At 39.6% G+C, this 12748-nt stretch overlaps 1 protein-coding gene across 2 annotated transcripts in view; it reads right to left on the bottom strand.

The window, feature by feature from the left end:
* Positions 1-12748, bottom strand: part of cad (carbamoyl-phosphate synthetase 2, aspartate transcarbamylase, and dihydroorotase) — a 143490-nt gene that overhangs the window by 43188 nt on the left and 87554 nt on the right. For both annotated transcript variants that reach the window (XM_060851657.1, XM_060851663.1), the window contains exons 20-25: positions 5987-6211; positions 5622-5804; positions 5045-5263; positions 2459-2626; positions 1449-1631; positions 475-579 (exon numbers count right to left, since the gene is read on the bottom strand). In XM_060851657.1, coding sequence (XP_060707640.1) covers positions 475-579; positions 1449-1631; positions 2459-2626; positions 5045-5263; positions 5622-5804; positions 5987-6211 — 1083 coding nt within the window. The remainder of the gene's footprint in view (positions 1-474; positions 580-1448; positions 1632-2458; positions 2627-5044; positions 5264-5621; positions 5805-5986; positions 6212-12748) is intronic.

Genomic DNA, 12748 nt, shown 5'->3' with positions numbered 1-12748 from the left:
AAAGAAGTTTTGCAACTGACCGTGTTACATCTGGATTGGTTATTTTTGTTTTAAATGACAGTAGGTGATAAGAGAAAAAAAGATCGAATACTGAGTGAGATGCTCCAAATTTATGCATAAACATATTTTTATGCAACTCCACATGAACAAAACTCTATCGTGCTATTTGTTTCAATTTAATGTAGTTTAAAATAATGTTTTAAATTAGCTTGAAACAAAGGCACATTTTACATTAGGGAAACCAGCTCTTGCCAGCTTCAAAGAGAACTCTATTAAGTATAACTGATCTACTATGCTAACTTGTGCATCATTTTTGTAACATTTTCAACTGACCCTACATCATATTTTTACATCCAACCAATAAGCTTTAATTTTTTTTCTTGATGTTACCATGATGCTTTCTTAATTATAGCCTATCCAGTAGTTATCCCAATGGTTCAATCAAAATTTCAGACAGAAATACAATGCCCTTACCTCAATCCCGTGCTCAGTGTAAAAATCTGCTGTACCCAAACTTGCATACAGATTATAACCAAGCTGTTCCAAAGACTGTACTGTGGACAACAGCTCACTTTTGTTCTGAAATTGGAAGAAAATATTGTAATATTAAATTCAGAGCTTATTTATGGGCAAGAAATTGTAATAATGTTCAGAACGATAGCCATCCAGAATATTCAATTTCAATATTCAAAATAGGTACAAAAAAGTTTAAATTTAAAAAATGCAAAGCATAGATCAGAAAAAAGGATTACTGCTATCTGAAGCTATTCTTCAAATGAATTTAGTTTACATAACAGTCTCAATATGTTGCTTCATAATCAATGAATTACTTTTGATGTACTTTTGAAATGTTATAGTAGGATGCCACAAATGAAAGACCACAAACAAATGAGCAGGTAATTTGATAGGGTGGTGACAGCTAACAATTAAGATTACCAAGGACGTTAGGAAAATACGATGGCTTGGAGAGATGGAGCATACAGAAACTCACTTTGACACTCCACCTAAAGAGCAGGGCACCAAACAATGTAGCTTTCCCTCAGTTCTGCAATGAAGTATAAACCCATTCAAGTCCCGACAGTAGAGCCAAAACCTATGAACTTCTAACACAGGAAATGGAGTGCTACCAATCAGCAAAATGTTGCCATCTGTTCTTAAAGAATAGAATTACTTTTATTTCTGGAACACTGGTATTTTCATCATCACAATGCAAGGACTCCAATTTACAAAAAATTAAATGACCCACGAATACAGGAATTTTATGGGACCTCCTACCACTACCTCTTCACAGAATGAGTTATTTTCCCTCATGCAAAAAAAAGCATTCTTATGGCTTTTCAAACCATGACAAACATTGCACTGATACAACTTAACTATTGCAGAAACGACATATACTATTTCTATATAAAAAAAATACTTTTCGTAAGCTGATCAGTATATTGTATTACCTTGTAGCTGCCAATTGAAAGCAGTATGTTCTTTTTAGGTATTTTAAAGCCAGTACTCAACATGGCTTTGAGGTAGGCCTCATAACGATTTTCTCCAAAGCAGGCCACCTCTCCAGTACTTGTCATCTCTACTCCCAGGACCACATCTGCCCCAGCGAGGCGGGAAAATGAAAACTGAGGCACCTAAAAATGAAGTTACACACAGTGAATGAGCAGACTTCACAATTCATTGAAATGATTTTTCACACTTTAAAGAACACATCATGAGTTTACAGAAAGTTACCTTAACAGACACAGTTTCTTAACATATTTATCAAAACAAAATATCCACTTAAAATAAAAATTGAAACTACTGGAAATACTGAGCTAGTTAGGCATCAATGGAGATTTAAATCTTTCAAGTTAATAGTGTTTCAAATTTAGTATGGACTTGAAACATTAACTGCATTCAGTCAGCACTACTTCCAGGTCTGCGAAGCATTTCCTATTTTTATTGAATTTCATATTTCCAAAATAGAGAATTTTGCTTCTGTTTAGTTGCATATCTACTTTACTCTTTGAAATTTATTAAAAATTTTCTTTATGGCATTAATTGGACCATGACTGACCCATGAATAAATGGATTTATGAATTCAAATTTGACTAATTTGCAATGTACATTTATAATTCAAGCAAAAGATCTTTAAAAGTTAAACTTCAACGTTTCAGGGCACAGCAGAAATGTCCTGGACTAATTCAATGAAGGTACAGTCCACAAAACTTTCTAATCAGCTTTAAAACTTCCCTACTAGTAATGTCTACTTCCAAATTTTTATTTTAAGAAAGAAAATGCAAGATGAAAAGCAACTGACACAAACATTAATTAAAATATAATTGAACTGCAGAAGAACAAACACAGTAAATGCCTGAGAAACTCAGCAGCTAAGGCAGCATCTGTGGACAGAAACAAAGTTAATGTTCAAGTGTGGTACATGTATTTATATAGGCAATTATATTTAAGATCACTTCACCTTTACACCTACAACTCCTGTACCAGTCATTAGCCCCACAGGTTCAACTTCTTCACCCATAATTACTTGCGTAGCTAGGGCTATCATGTCAACGCCAAGTGTTTTAGATACAAATGGAAAAGAACGTGAAACTCTCACATTGCATTCTATCACCTTGAGTTGGTCGTCCTATAGAGGGGAAAAACAGTTAAAATTGTCATTTCAGTGCTCTGATCTCTCCAACAATTTCTTGACATATTTCAAATGCAAGAAAGATTTTAAACAGAATAGAGTCATAGAGATGTACAGCATAGAAACAGAACTTACGATCCAACCAGTCCATACCGACCAGATATCCCAACCCAATCTAGTCCCCCTTGCCAGCACCCAGCCCATATCCATCCAAACCCTTCCTATTCATATACCCATCCAAATCCCTCTTAAATGTTGCAATTGTACCAGCCTCCACCACTTCCTCTGGCAGCTCATTTAATACACGTACCACCCTCTGTGATAAAGATGCCCCCATAGGTCTCTTTTATATCTTTCCCCTCTCACCCTAAACCTATGCCCTCTAGTTCTGGACTCCCTGACCCCAGGGAAAAGACTTTGCTACTTATCCTATCCATGCCCCTCATAATTTTGTAAACCTCTATAAGGTCACCCCTCAGCCTCCGATGCTCCACGAAAAACAGCCCTAGCCTGTTCAGCCTCTCCCTATATCTCAAATCCTCCAACCATGGCAACATCTTTGTAAATCTTTTCTGAACCCTTCCAAGTTTCACAACATTGTTCTGATAGGAAGACGACCAGAACTGTACGCAGTATTCCAACAGTGGCCTAACCAATGTCCTGTACAGCCGCAACATGACCTTCCAACTCCTGTACTCAATATTCTGACCAACAAAAGGAAAGCATACCAAATGCCATCTTCACTATCCTATCCACCTGTGACTCCACTTTCAAGGAGCTATGAATCGGCACTCCAAGGTCTCTTTGTTCGGACCTTGCCATTAAGTGCATAAGTCCTGCTAAAAGATTCGCTTTCCCAAAATGCAGCACCTCGCATTTATCTAAATTAAACTCCATCTGCCACTTCTCAGTCCATTGGCCCATCTGGTCAAGATCCTGTTGTAATCGGAGTTAACCCTCTTCGCTGTCCACTACACCTCCAATTTTGGTGTCATCTGCAAACTTACTAACTGTACCTCTTATGCTCGCATCCAAATTATTTATGTAAATGACAAAAAGTAGAGGACCCAGCACCAATCCTTCTGGCACTCCACTGGTCACAGGCCTCCAGTCTGAAAAGCAACTCTCCACCACCACCCTCTGTCTTCTACCTTTGAGCCAGTTCTGTATCCAAATTGCTGGTTCTCCCTGTATCCCATGAGATCGAACCTTGCTAATCAGTCTGCCATGGGGAACCTTGCCGAACGCCTTACTGAAGTCCATATAGATCACATCTACTGCTCTGCCCTCATCAGTCCTCTTTGTTACTTCTTCCAAAAACCCAATCAAGTTTGTGAGACATGATTCCCCATGTTGACTATCACTAATCAGTCCTTGCCTTTCCAAGTAAATGTGTTGCGCTATGCTGCCAAATCAGTTGCATCAGAGCTGACAAACACTAGTTGTAGCATTTTAGTGGACACTTTGCGAGTGTTGTCCTCAATTTCGCTCATCAAAGACATGAAATATCCAAGCCCTAAAGGCTGTGCAAGAGGAACACAAGACTGATTCCCTTGTGTTGCAGGACCAATCTAGGGTAGAGAAACGCAAATGGGGCAAGTTCTGACCATTGGTGAATGTTAAATATAGACAAAAGAATAAGTTTTACATCTCACATGATGTTCAATTTGGTGAGAACAGAAAGGAAAAAAAATCAGGCAAGGTATATTACAGGCATTAATTTAGACTGCTTATTTAATATTCACCTATGGTTACATTCATGCCAGACTCTAAGAGTGCACAGACGTATGAACACCTTATAAATCAAGTAGAATGAAGCAAGTTCAATCTAAAGCACAATTTCAAATTATACATGACTGCAAGACAACACAATACAGATATCAACTGCTAAATAATTGGCTCAGAATTCATGCCAGAAAGCAGTGCTTCAAACAAAATGTCACAGCTGTTTAAGGTGTTCAGGGTTAAGTAACAGGGAGCAAAAGCCTTTAAATTATTCAAAGTTTAGGTGGATTCTACGATGGAAGAAAGGCAAAGAAACAACTCATTTCTATGCAAAGAAGAGCACATGGGTCAAATATAAACATTTTGTGATCTGCAATCAGTTACAACAGCAAAGTTAATCCAATTTTTTTTATAACGGATCTTACACCAAAATAAAATCACAGTCTGACATGAATAGTTGGTTTGTTGATTTTTTTATATTTTGCATTTGGATAATATGAATTTCCGTAAAGAGAAATTCCCAAAGTTTGCAGCCTAAAATTTTTCTAACAGTCAAATAAAGAAAAACTTAGCTCATTATTTGTAGGGACCAAGTAGAATAGAGGAAATAAATAGGCTTTCCTCTGCTCCTTCCTTCATATAGAATGTAAATCAAATATGGAACAATTCACAATTGCTCAAAAATCTAACCTTTGCAATGAGTTGAAGGTTGAATGGTCCAGTGGCTTGTAATTCTTGACCAATTGCATGTACTATAGCTTTGATTCTTTCTGTTGTTTTCTGATTTAAGTCTTGAGGTGGAGTCACCAATGTCGCATCTCCAGAGTGAACTCCTGCATTTTCTACATGTTCTGATATAGCTACTGCTATCACAACGCCGTCACAGGCAACTGCATCCACATCAATCTCCTGTGTAACATAAGTGTGCTTAATTAAAATCGTCAAATGTACACACAAGCTAGCCAATGCGATTTAAAATACTAACCGCTTTACAAAATCAAAAATTGTTAAAATATATACAATTCCACAGAATACTTCAAAGATGGACTTAATTAGGCAAGGCAGCATTGCATCACACCAGTTTTAGCATGACACACAAAAGCAATTACAAGAATTCTCACTGCTTCCAAACACATGGAATTACATAATTATTGTCATTAGGTCCTAACTTTTTAAAAGCAAGTACCTGCTCAGAAAAGCAAAATCAACTGACAAAAACAGAACTGCAAAGTAGTTTCCAACAATGAGAAAATCAATTTTGTTTAACCTTTGCCTCTTGAATGAATTTCGATATGACTACTGGGTGCTCCTTTGAAACGGCCACTGCACTGCTAAGGAACTTCTCCAAGTCACTGTCCGAGTAAGCCACATTCATAGCAACCCCACTCAGCACGTATGAAGGGCGAATGAGACATGGATAACCAACTTTTGCACAAAACTGTTTGGAGGACTGTAAACGGAAACAATCAATCATTCAGTATTGAGATCAAGATAACACTCCATAAATCCTCCAAATGAAGCAATAAGGATGAAACAGTTTAAAACTAGTAAGTATTTTACAACAAAAGACTTGAAAACATCTGAGAGTTTAACTGCTTACAATAATTGGCATGCAGGCACATGCACATTTACCTCAGTGTCAGACAGTTCCTTCCATAGTGGCTGGCTAATTCCTATAGTATCCAACATTCGGGAGAACTTGAAGCGATTTTCAGCTGTGTCAATGGATTCCGGAGATGTGCCCAAGATTCGACACTGCTGGCGATGTAGATCCATGGCAATGTTGTTTGGCAACTGTCCCCCCATAGACAGGATTATACCCTCTGGATTTTCAAGTTCATAAATATCCATCACAACCTGAAAAGATGATAAGTCTGAAATGCACTTTTACTTATGATCACAAAGTTAGCATTTCCTAAATGTGGTCTAGCTTAACTGAACAGTCTATTGCCAAAATCAAACAACAGGCTAAGCACTTATGACTGGAAATCTAGTACAACTGCAGCACCAAGGCATCCAGTGTTTTGAGAGAGAATTTCAAGTGTAGCAAGGAACTTAATGTGTCAAATGCAGAGAATATAACATAACTTTTAAAAGAAAACAATTGCACACTTTCTTCTTGCAGCTGCATGAAAGGTAACTGGCCAAATATAAGAGATTATGGATCGCATATCGTTGTTAATTCATCCACAGCCACACAAACAGTTACACTGGTAATAACCACAACTTGATAGGATAAACACATTCTTAAACTTATGGCTGGATAATTCTTGTTTTCCAGCATTTTTACATCAGCCTTATAACTCATCATATCAACTGGACTAAGTGTGAGAGACATGCCAACTTTCTAGGAAGGCTGAAACCCACCTTACTCAGATGGCTAATAACTGACAAGTGACCAACAATATTGGGGAGTAACAAAGCTGGCTCTGGCTTCACTTTGATTTCAAAGTATATGCAAAATCACAGGAGACTGTGTTAGCCAATCCTCAGGCAGAGAGAAAGAAATCCTGTGACCTCCTCCAGTACACTTTAGGTAAAGTCAGTCAGTCAAATTGACAACACATATTCAAAATAAAAGTAAGAAGTCCAGAATAACTGGAAAGCTGCAACTAAAGTAAATTAAACCAGAAAAAGAAAGGTTTAGTGCAAGACATGCTTCAAGATTGCTCAGCAAGATAAACGTCGAGATGCTTTTGGTATGAAATATCCCAGCTCCGAGTGGATGAGATCATCATATATTGTATCATGGAATTTGAAAGTATGTTTGGAGAATTAGGACACATCTGCTTCTAGGGCTGAATGCTACTAAAGGTGACATGGTATGAAGTACCACCCAGTATACAAGGTCAGTCCCCAGGTATGGAGAACTCTCAGGCTGATTTGTGTATTCAGAGAAACAGAATTGTTACAGCACAGAAGGAGCATTTAGTCCAGCATGTCTAAACCAGCTCATTAAGTGAACATAACCTAGTGTCAATCTCCTGCATTTTCCCCCATATTCTTCCACATTGGATGTTTATTTAGACAAAAACAGTGTCCCCTTGAATACTTCAACTGAATCTGCCTCCATACGTTCCCTAACTACTCACTGTGTGTAGGTTTCCCTTCACCTCCCCCTTGCCTCATTTGCAGATTAGTTTAAATCTAGGCTCTCACATTGTTTCTTTTAAGCCAAAACAGATTCTCCCCAATTATTCAACTAGCTCACTTTTGAAAAACGTTGATCAGATCTCCTCTCCTCTCAATGTTCTGTTCTCAAAGGGGAGCAGCTCCAACATTTTCAACCTATCCTCATAACCAAAATTCTTAATCCCTGGAACCATTCTTATGTACTGTCTTCAACGGTGGGAGAAAGTGAGGACTGCAGATGCTGGAGGTCAGAGTCAAAAAAAAAGTGTGGTGCTGGAAAAGCACAGCCAGTCAGGCAGCATCCGAGGGGCAGGAGAGTTGACATTTCAAGCATAAGCTCTTCATCAGAAGTGTGGGGGCACCAAGGTAGCTAGGAATGTTATAGGTAGATGAAGGTGGGAGGTGGATGGTGATAGGTTGGAGCAGAAGATGGAGTGGATAGCTGGGAAAGAAGACATCTCCTCTACATTGGGGAAACAGGACGCCAACTTGCAGCGCATCTTCTATATTGCTTCTCCCCACCCCCTCCCCCCCCCAACACACACACAAATAACTACCTGAAAAAGCTGTACCTAGGGACTTTTGAACCATTAGTGGGGAATTGTGCACTTTTCATTGTACTCCTTTCAGAACGTGAGTACAAAGTTAATTCCAATTTTAATTTTGGGGATGACACCAAAATTGGAGGTATATGGATTGTGATGAAGGTTATCCAAGAGTACGATGAGATGTTAATCAGAAGGCCCAGTGGGCCAAGTAGTGGCAGACGGAGTTTAATTTAGATGAATGCGATGTATTCTGCTTTACTAAAGGCAAACCAGACCTAAAGTTATTGGTAGGGCCTTGGGGAGTGTTGTTGAACGGAGACTCCTAGGAGTGAGGGTTATAGTTCCTTAAAAGTGGTGTAGCAGGTAAACAGGACTGTGAAAACAGCACGTGGCGTGCTGGCTTTCATTGGTCACAGCATGTAGTATAGGAGTTGGGATGTCATGTTGCAGCTATACAAGACATTTGTGAGGCCACTTTTAGGATACTGTGTACAATTCTGGTCGCCCTTCTATAGGAAGGATGTTGATAAACTAAAAGGGCACAGAAAAAGTTTGCAAGAATGTTACCAGTACTGGAGGGTGAGAGTTATAAGGAGAGTTTGGATAAGCTGGACATCTTTCCCTGGAGCTTTGGAGGCTAAAAGATGACCTTATAAGGTTTTAGGGAATCATGAGGGACATAGGTAGAGTGAATGGCTGAAGTGTTTTTCCAAGGATAGGAGGAGTCCAAAACTAGAGAGCATAAGTTTAAGATAAGACAGGAAAGATTTAAAAGGGACCAGAGGCAGCTTTTTCCATACAGAGGGTGATGCATGTATGAATCAGCTGCCAAAAGGAAGGGGTAGAGTCAGATACAATCACAACATTTAAAAGACATTTGGACCAGTACATTAGTAGCAAAGATTTCAATGATATGGTAAACGAGATTAGTTCAGTTTAGGATACCAGATCAGCATAAACAAATAGAGCAAAGAGTCTGCTTTTGTGCTGTATGACTCCATAACATGATTTGACCTTTAAAAATCCATGCTTACTCTTCCCAAAAAACCTACCTTTCCCCATGAAACTACTAATTTTAATCTGAAGAACTGTTTCTGGAAGTTTCTCCACCACTAAAGTTAAACTGACTGGTCTGTAATTGTTAATGTTATCCTTACAGACTTCCTTGAACAAGGCAACCACGTTTGCGACTCTCCAGTCTTATAGTACCACCCTGAGATGAAAGGAAGGCCAAAAGATTATGGCAGTACCCCTGCAATTTCCAAAGAAGATTGTTAGCAACAATCTATCCAAAATTCTTGCGCTATCAAATCTGAAGCATTCTAGTGACTGAGTTCTATCGCCTGTCACTACAGTCCATATAGAATCTCTCTTTTGCAAAGACAAGTGCAAAGTATTCATTTAACATTTCAGTCATGCCGCATTCTCCAGCCCGTTTCGGTTCCTAATCAGACCTACTCTGACTTATTATTTATTTGGTCATAGAAAACTCGGACACTTCTTTCTGTTGGTTATCTTTGTTTCTTTTTTGTTTTTTTCTTTAATCACCTCTCTCCTTTGGATTCTCAATTTTATTTACTTACATTGTCTTAAGCACACTTTTTCTTCTTGATCTTAATTTTCATCTCCTTTATCATCTGTGGAGCCTTGATGTGTTGGTTCCACCTTTCTCATTTGAGGAAATATACCTGAACCACCTCTTCTTTGAAGCTTTTGGCGGAAACGTTGATTCTCCTGCTCCTTGAATGCTGCCTGATCTGCTGTGCTTTTCTAGCACCACCTGTCTTCAACCTCGCTTTGAAGACAGTTATTCAGTTACTGTTTTAACTACTAATCTCTTGTTCCAGTCAATCCTATCAAGATCTGCCCAGTGAAGTCTTCGGTCTACCAACTGATATTTTTCACTATGGGTTGCTGCATGTCATTCTCACCATAATCCTGAACATTACGATACAATGATTGTTGTGTCCCAAATGTCCCAAGCTGACACTTGATTCACATGGCCCACACCATTTTCAAGCTCCAAATCCAACGATATATCCTTTCTTGTTGGATTTGAAGTATTCTGCTGTTGAAAATTCTCCTGCACACAATTTAGGAGTGCTTGCACCTCTCTGCCTCTTAGCCTCCACATATCCCAGTCTATGTTTGGGTAACTGAAGTTGCTCTATAATGTTGGCATGTGTAACTTCCTTGTAAATGTTCTTCTACATCCTTTGCAGCATTCTTAAATACGGTGAGGTCCCGGAGGACTGGAGAATTGTTAATATTGTCCCCTTGTTTAAGAAGGGAAACTGCTGGAAAAGATACTGAGGGATAGGATCTATTTATGTTTTGAAGAAAATGGGCTTATCAGTTAAAATGCAGCACGGTTTTGTGCAAGGGAGGTCATGGTCTTACCAACTTAATAGAATTCTTTGAGGAAGTGACAAAATTGATTGATGAGGGAAGGGCTGTAGATGTCATATACATGGAATTCAGTATATCAGATAAGTTTCCCCATGGTAGGCTGATTGAGAAAGTGAAGTTGCATAGGGTCCAGGGTGTACTAGCGAGATGGATAGAGAACTGGCTGGGAAGCAGGATACAGAGTAATAGTGGAAGGGAGCTTCTCAAAATGGAGAACTGTGACCAGTGGTGTTCCACAGGAATCAGTGCTGAGACCACTGTTGTCTGTGATATACATAAATGATTTGGAGGAAGGTATAGTGGTCTGATTAGCAAATTTGCAAATGACACTGAGATTGGTGGAGTAACAGACGGTGAAGGGGATTGTCAGAGACTGCAGCAGAATAGATAGTTTAGAAAATTGGGTGGAGAAATGGCAGATTGAGATCATTTCGGTAAATGTGAGGTGATGCATTTTGGAAGTGTCAACTCAAGAGTGATCTATATGGTAAATTGAAACGTCCTAGAGAAAATAGATATACAGAGAGATCAGATTGTTCAGTTCTATTGTACCCTGAAGAAGGATAGAGTGGTCAAGGAGGCAAATGGCATGCTTCATCGGATGGGATGTTGAGTACAAGAGTTGGCAGTTCGTGTTACAGATGTACAAGACTTTGTGGTTCTGCTACATTTGGAAGACTGTGTACAGATCGAGTCGCCACATTGCCAAAAGGATGTGGATGCTTTGGACAGGGTGCAGGGGAGGGTCACTAAGATGTTGCTTGGTATGGAGGGTGCGAGCTATGAAGTAGTTTAGGATTACTTTCACTAGAAAGATGGAGGTGGAGGGAAGGGGGGGTGGGGAGGAGACCTGATTCAGGGTCTACAAAATCACGAGGGGGAAAATGACAGGGTGGATAGCAAGAAACGTCTCACCACCACCACCACCACCACCCACCCAAGAGTGGGGGACTCAATTTCTAGGGGTCACAAGTTCAGGGTGAGTGGGGAAAGCTTTAAAGGGAGATATGAATGGAAAGTTCTTTACGCAGAGGGTGGTGGGTGCCTGGAACGCATTGCCAACAGAGATGGTAGAGGCAGGTGTAATAGCATCATTTAGGATGTATCTAGACATGAATGGGCAGGGAGCAAAGGGATACAGATCCTTGGAAAAGAGGCAACAGATTTAGATAGAGGATATGGATCACTGCAGGCTTGGAGGGCTGAAGGGCCTGTTCTGGTGCTGCATTTTTTTGGTTCCGTTCTTTCCACTACCTGGCAGTCTATAGCCAACACATATACAGTTATTGGAGCATGAATTTACCACTCCCATACACGAAAGCAACAACTCCACAAGTACCAAATCAAAATTACCAAGTTCAGCAGAAAAACAGAAATAAAAGGGGCAGACTACATTTATTTCAATGCAAGAGGCTTAACCGGGAAGACAGATGAACTCAGGGAATGGATAGGAAGATGGGACTGAGATATCATAGCAATTACAGAAACGTGGCTCAGGGACGGACAAGTCTGGCAGCTTAATGTTCCAGGATACAAATGCTGTAGAAAGAATAGAAAGGGGAGCAAGAGGGGTGGGGGGGGGGTGTGGTGTTTTTGATAAGGGATAACATTACCACTGTACTTAGGCAGGATATTCGCAGAAAGACATCAAGGGAACTTATTTGGGTGGAACTGAAATAAGAAATGAATGATCACCTTACTGGGATTGTACTGTAGGTCCCCCAATAATCAGCATGAAATTGAGAACCAAAATTTGGAAGATGGTTAGGGTAGTTATGGTAGGAAATTTTAACTTTCCAACCACAGACTGGGACTGTCACAGCATTAAGAGTTTAGAGGGAGAAAAAGTTAAGTGTTGTACAAGAAAATGTTCTGACTCAGTATGTCTGCCTTGGGAATAAGGCAGGGCAAGTGACTGAGGTGTCAGTAGACAGCACTTTGGGGCCAGTGACCATAATTCTATTAGTTTTAAAATAATGATGGAAAAGCATAGATTGGATCTGAAAGTTGAAGTTCTAAATTGGTGGAAGGCCAAATTTAGACAATACTAGTAAACGATCCTTTATCCCAAATTCCAAAATCCAAGAAGCTCTGAAATCCAAAGTGTTTTCACGGAGTGTGGAGCATCAGTCATGTCTGATAACAAGGTTTGTTTGGCGGGTGAAGCCCACACTAACTCAACCCTCTTGGCAGCGTGGCCCAGCACTGGCAGGTGTCAACTGTATATTTCTTTTCCCCATTGTGTTTAATTTCACTTTAAAAATGGCAAAAAGAGCTGCCAGTACACCTATGTCTAACAATAATA

Source organism: Hemiscyllium ocellatum, chromosome 3 (assembly GCF_020745735.1).
Source record: "Hemiscyllium ocellatum isolate sHemOce1 chromosome 3, sHemOce1.pat.X.cur, whole genome shotgun sequence".
NCBI lineage: Eukaryota > Metazoa > Chordata > Chondrichthyes > Orectolobiformes > Hemiscylliidae > Hemiscyllium > Hemiscyllium ocellatum.
This window is presented reverse-complemented; position numbering and strand designations above follow the sequence as displayed.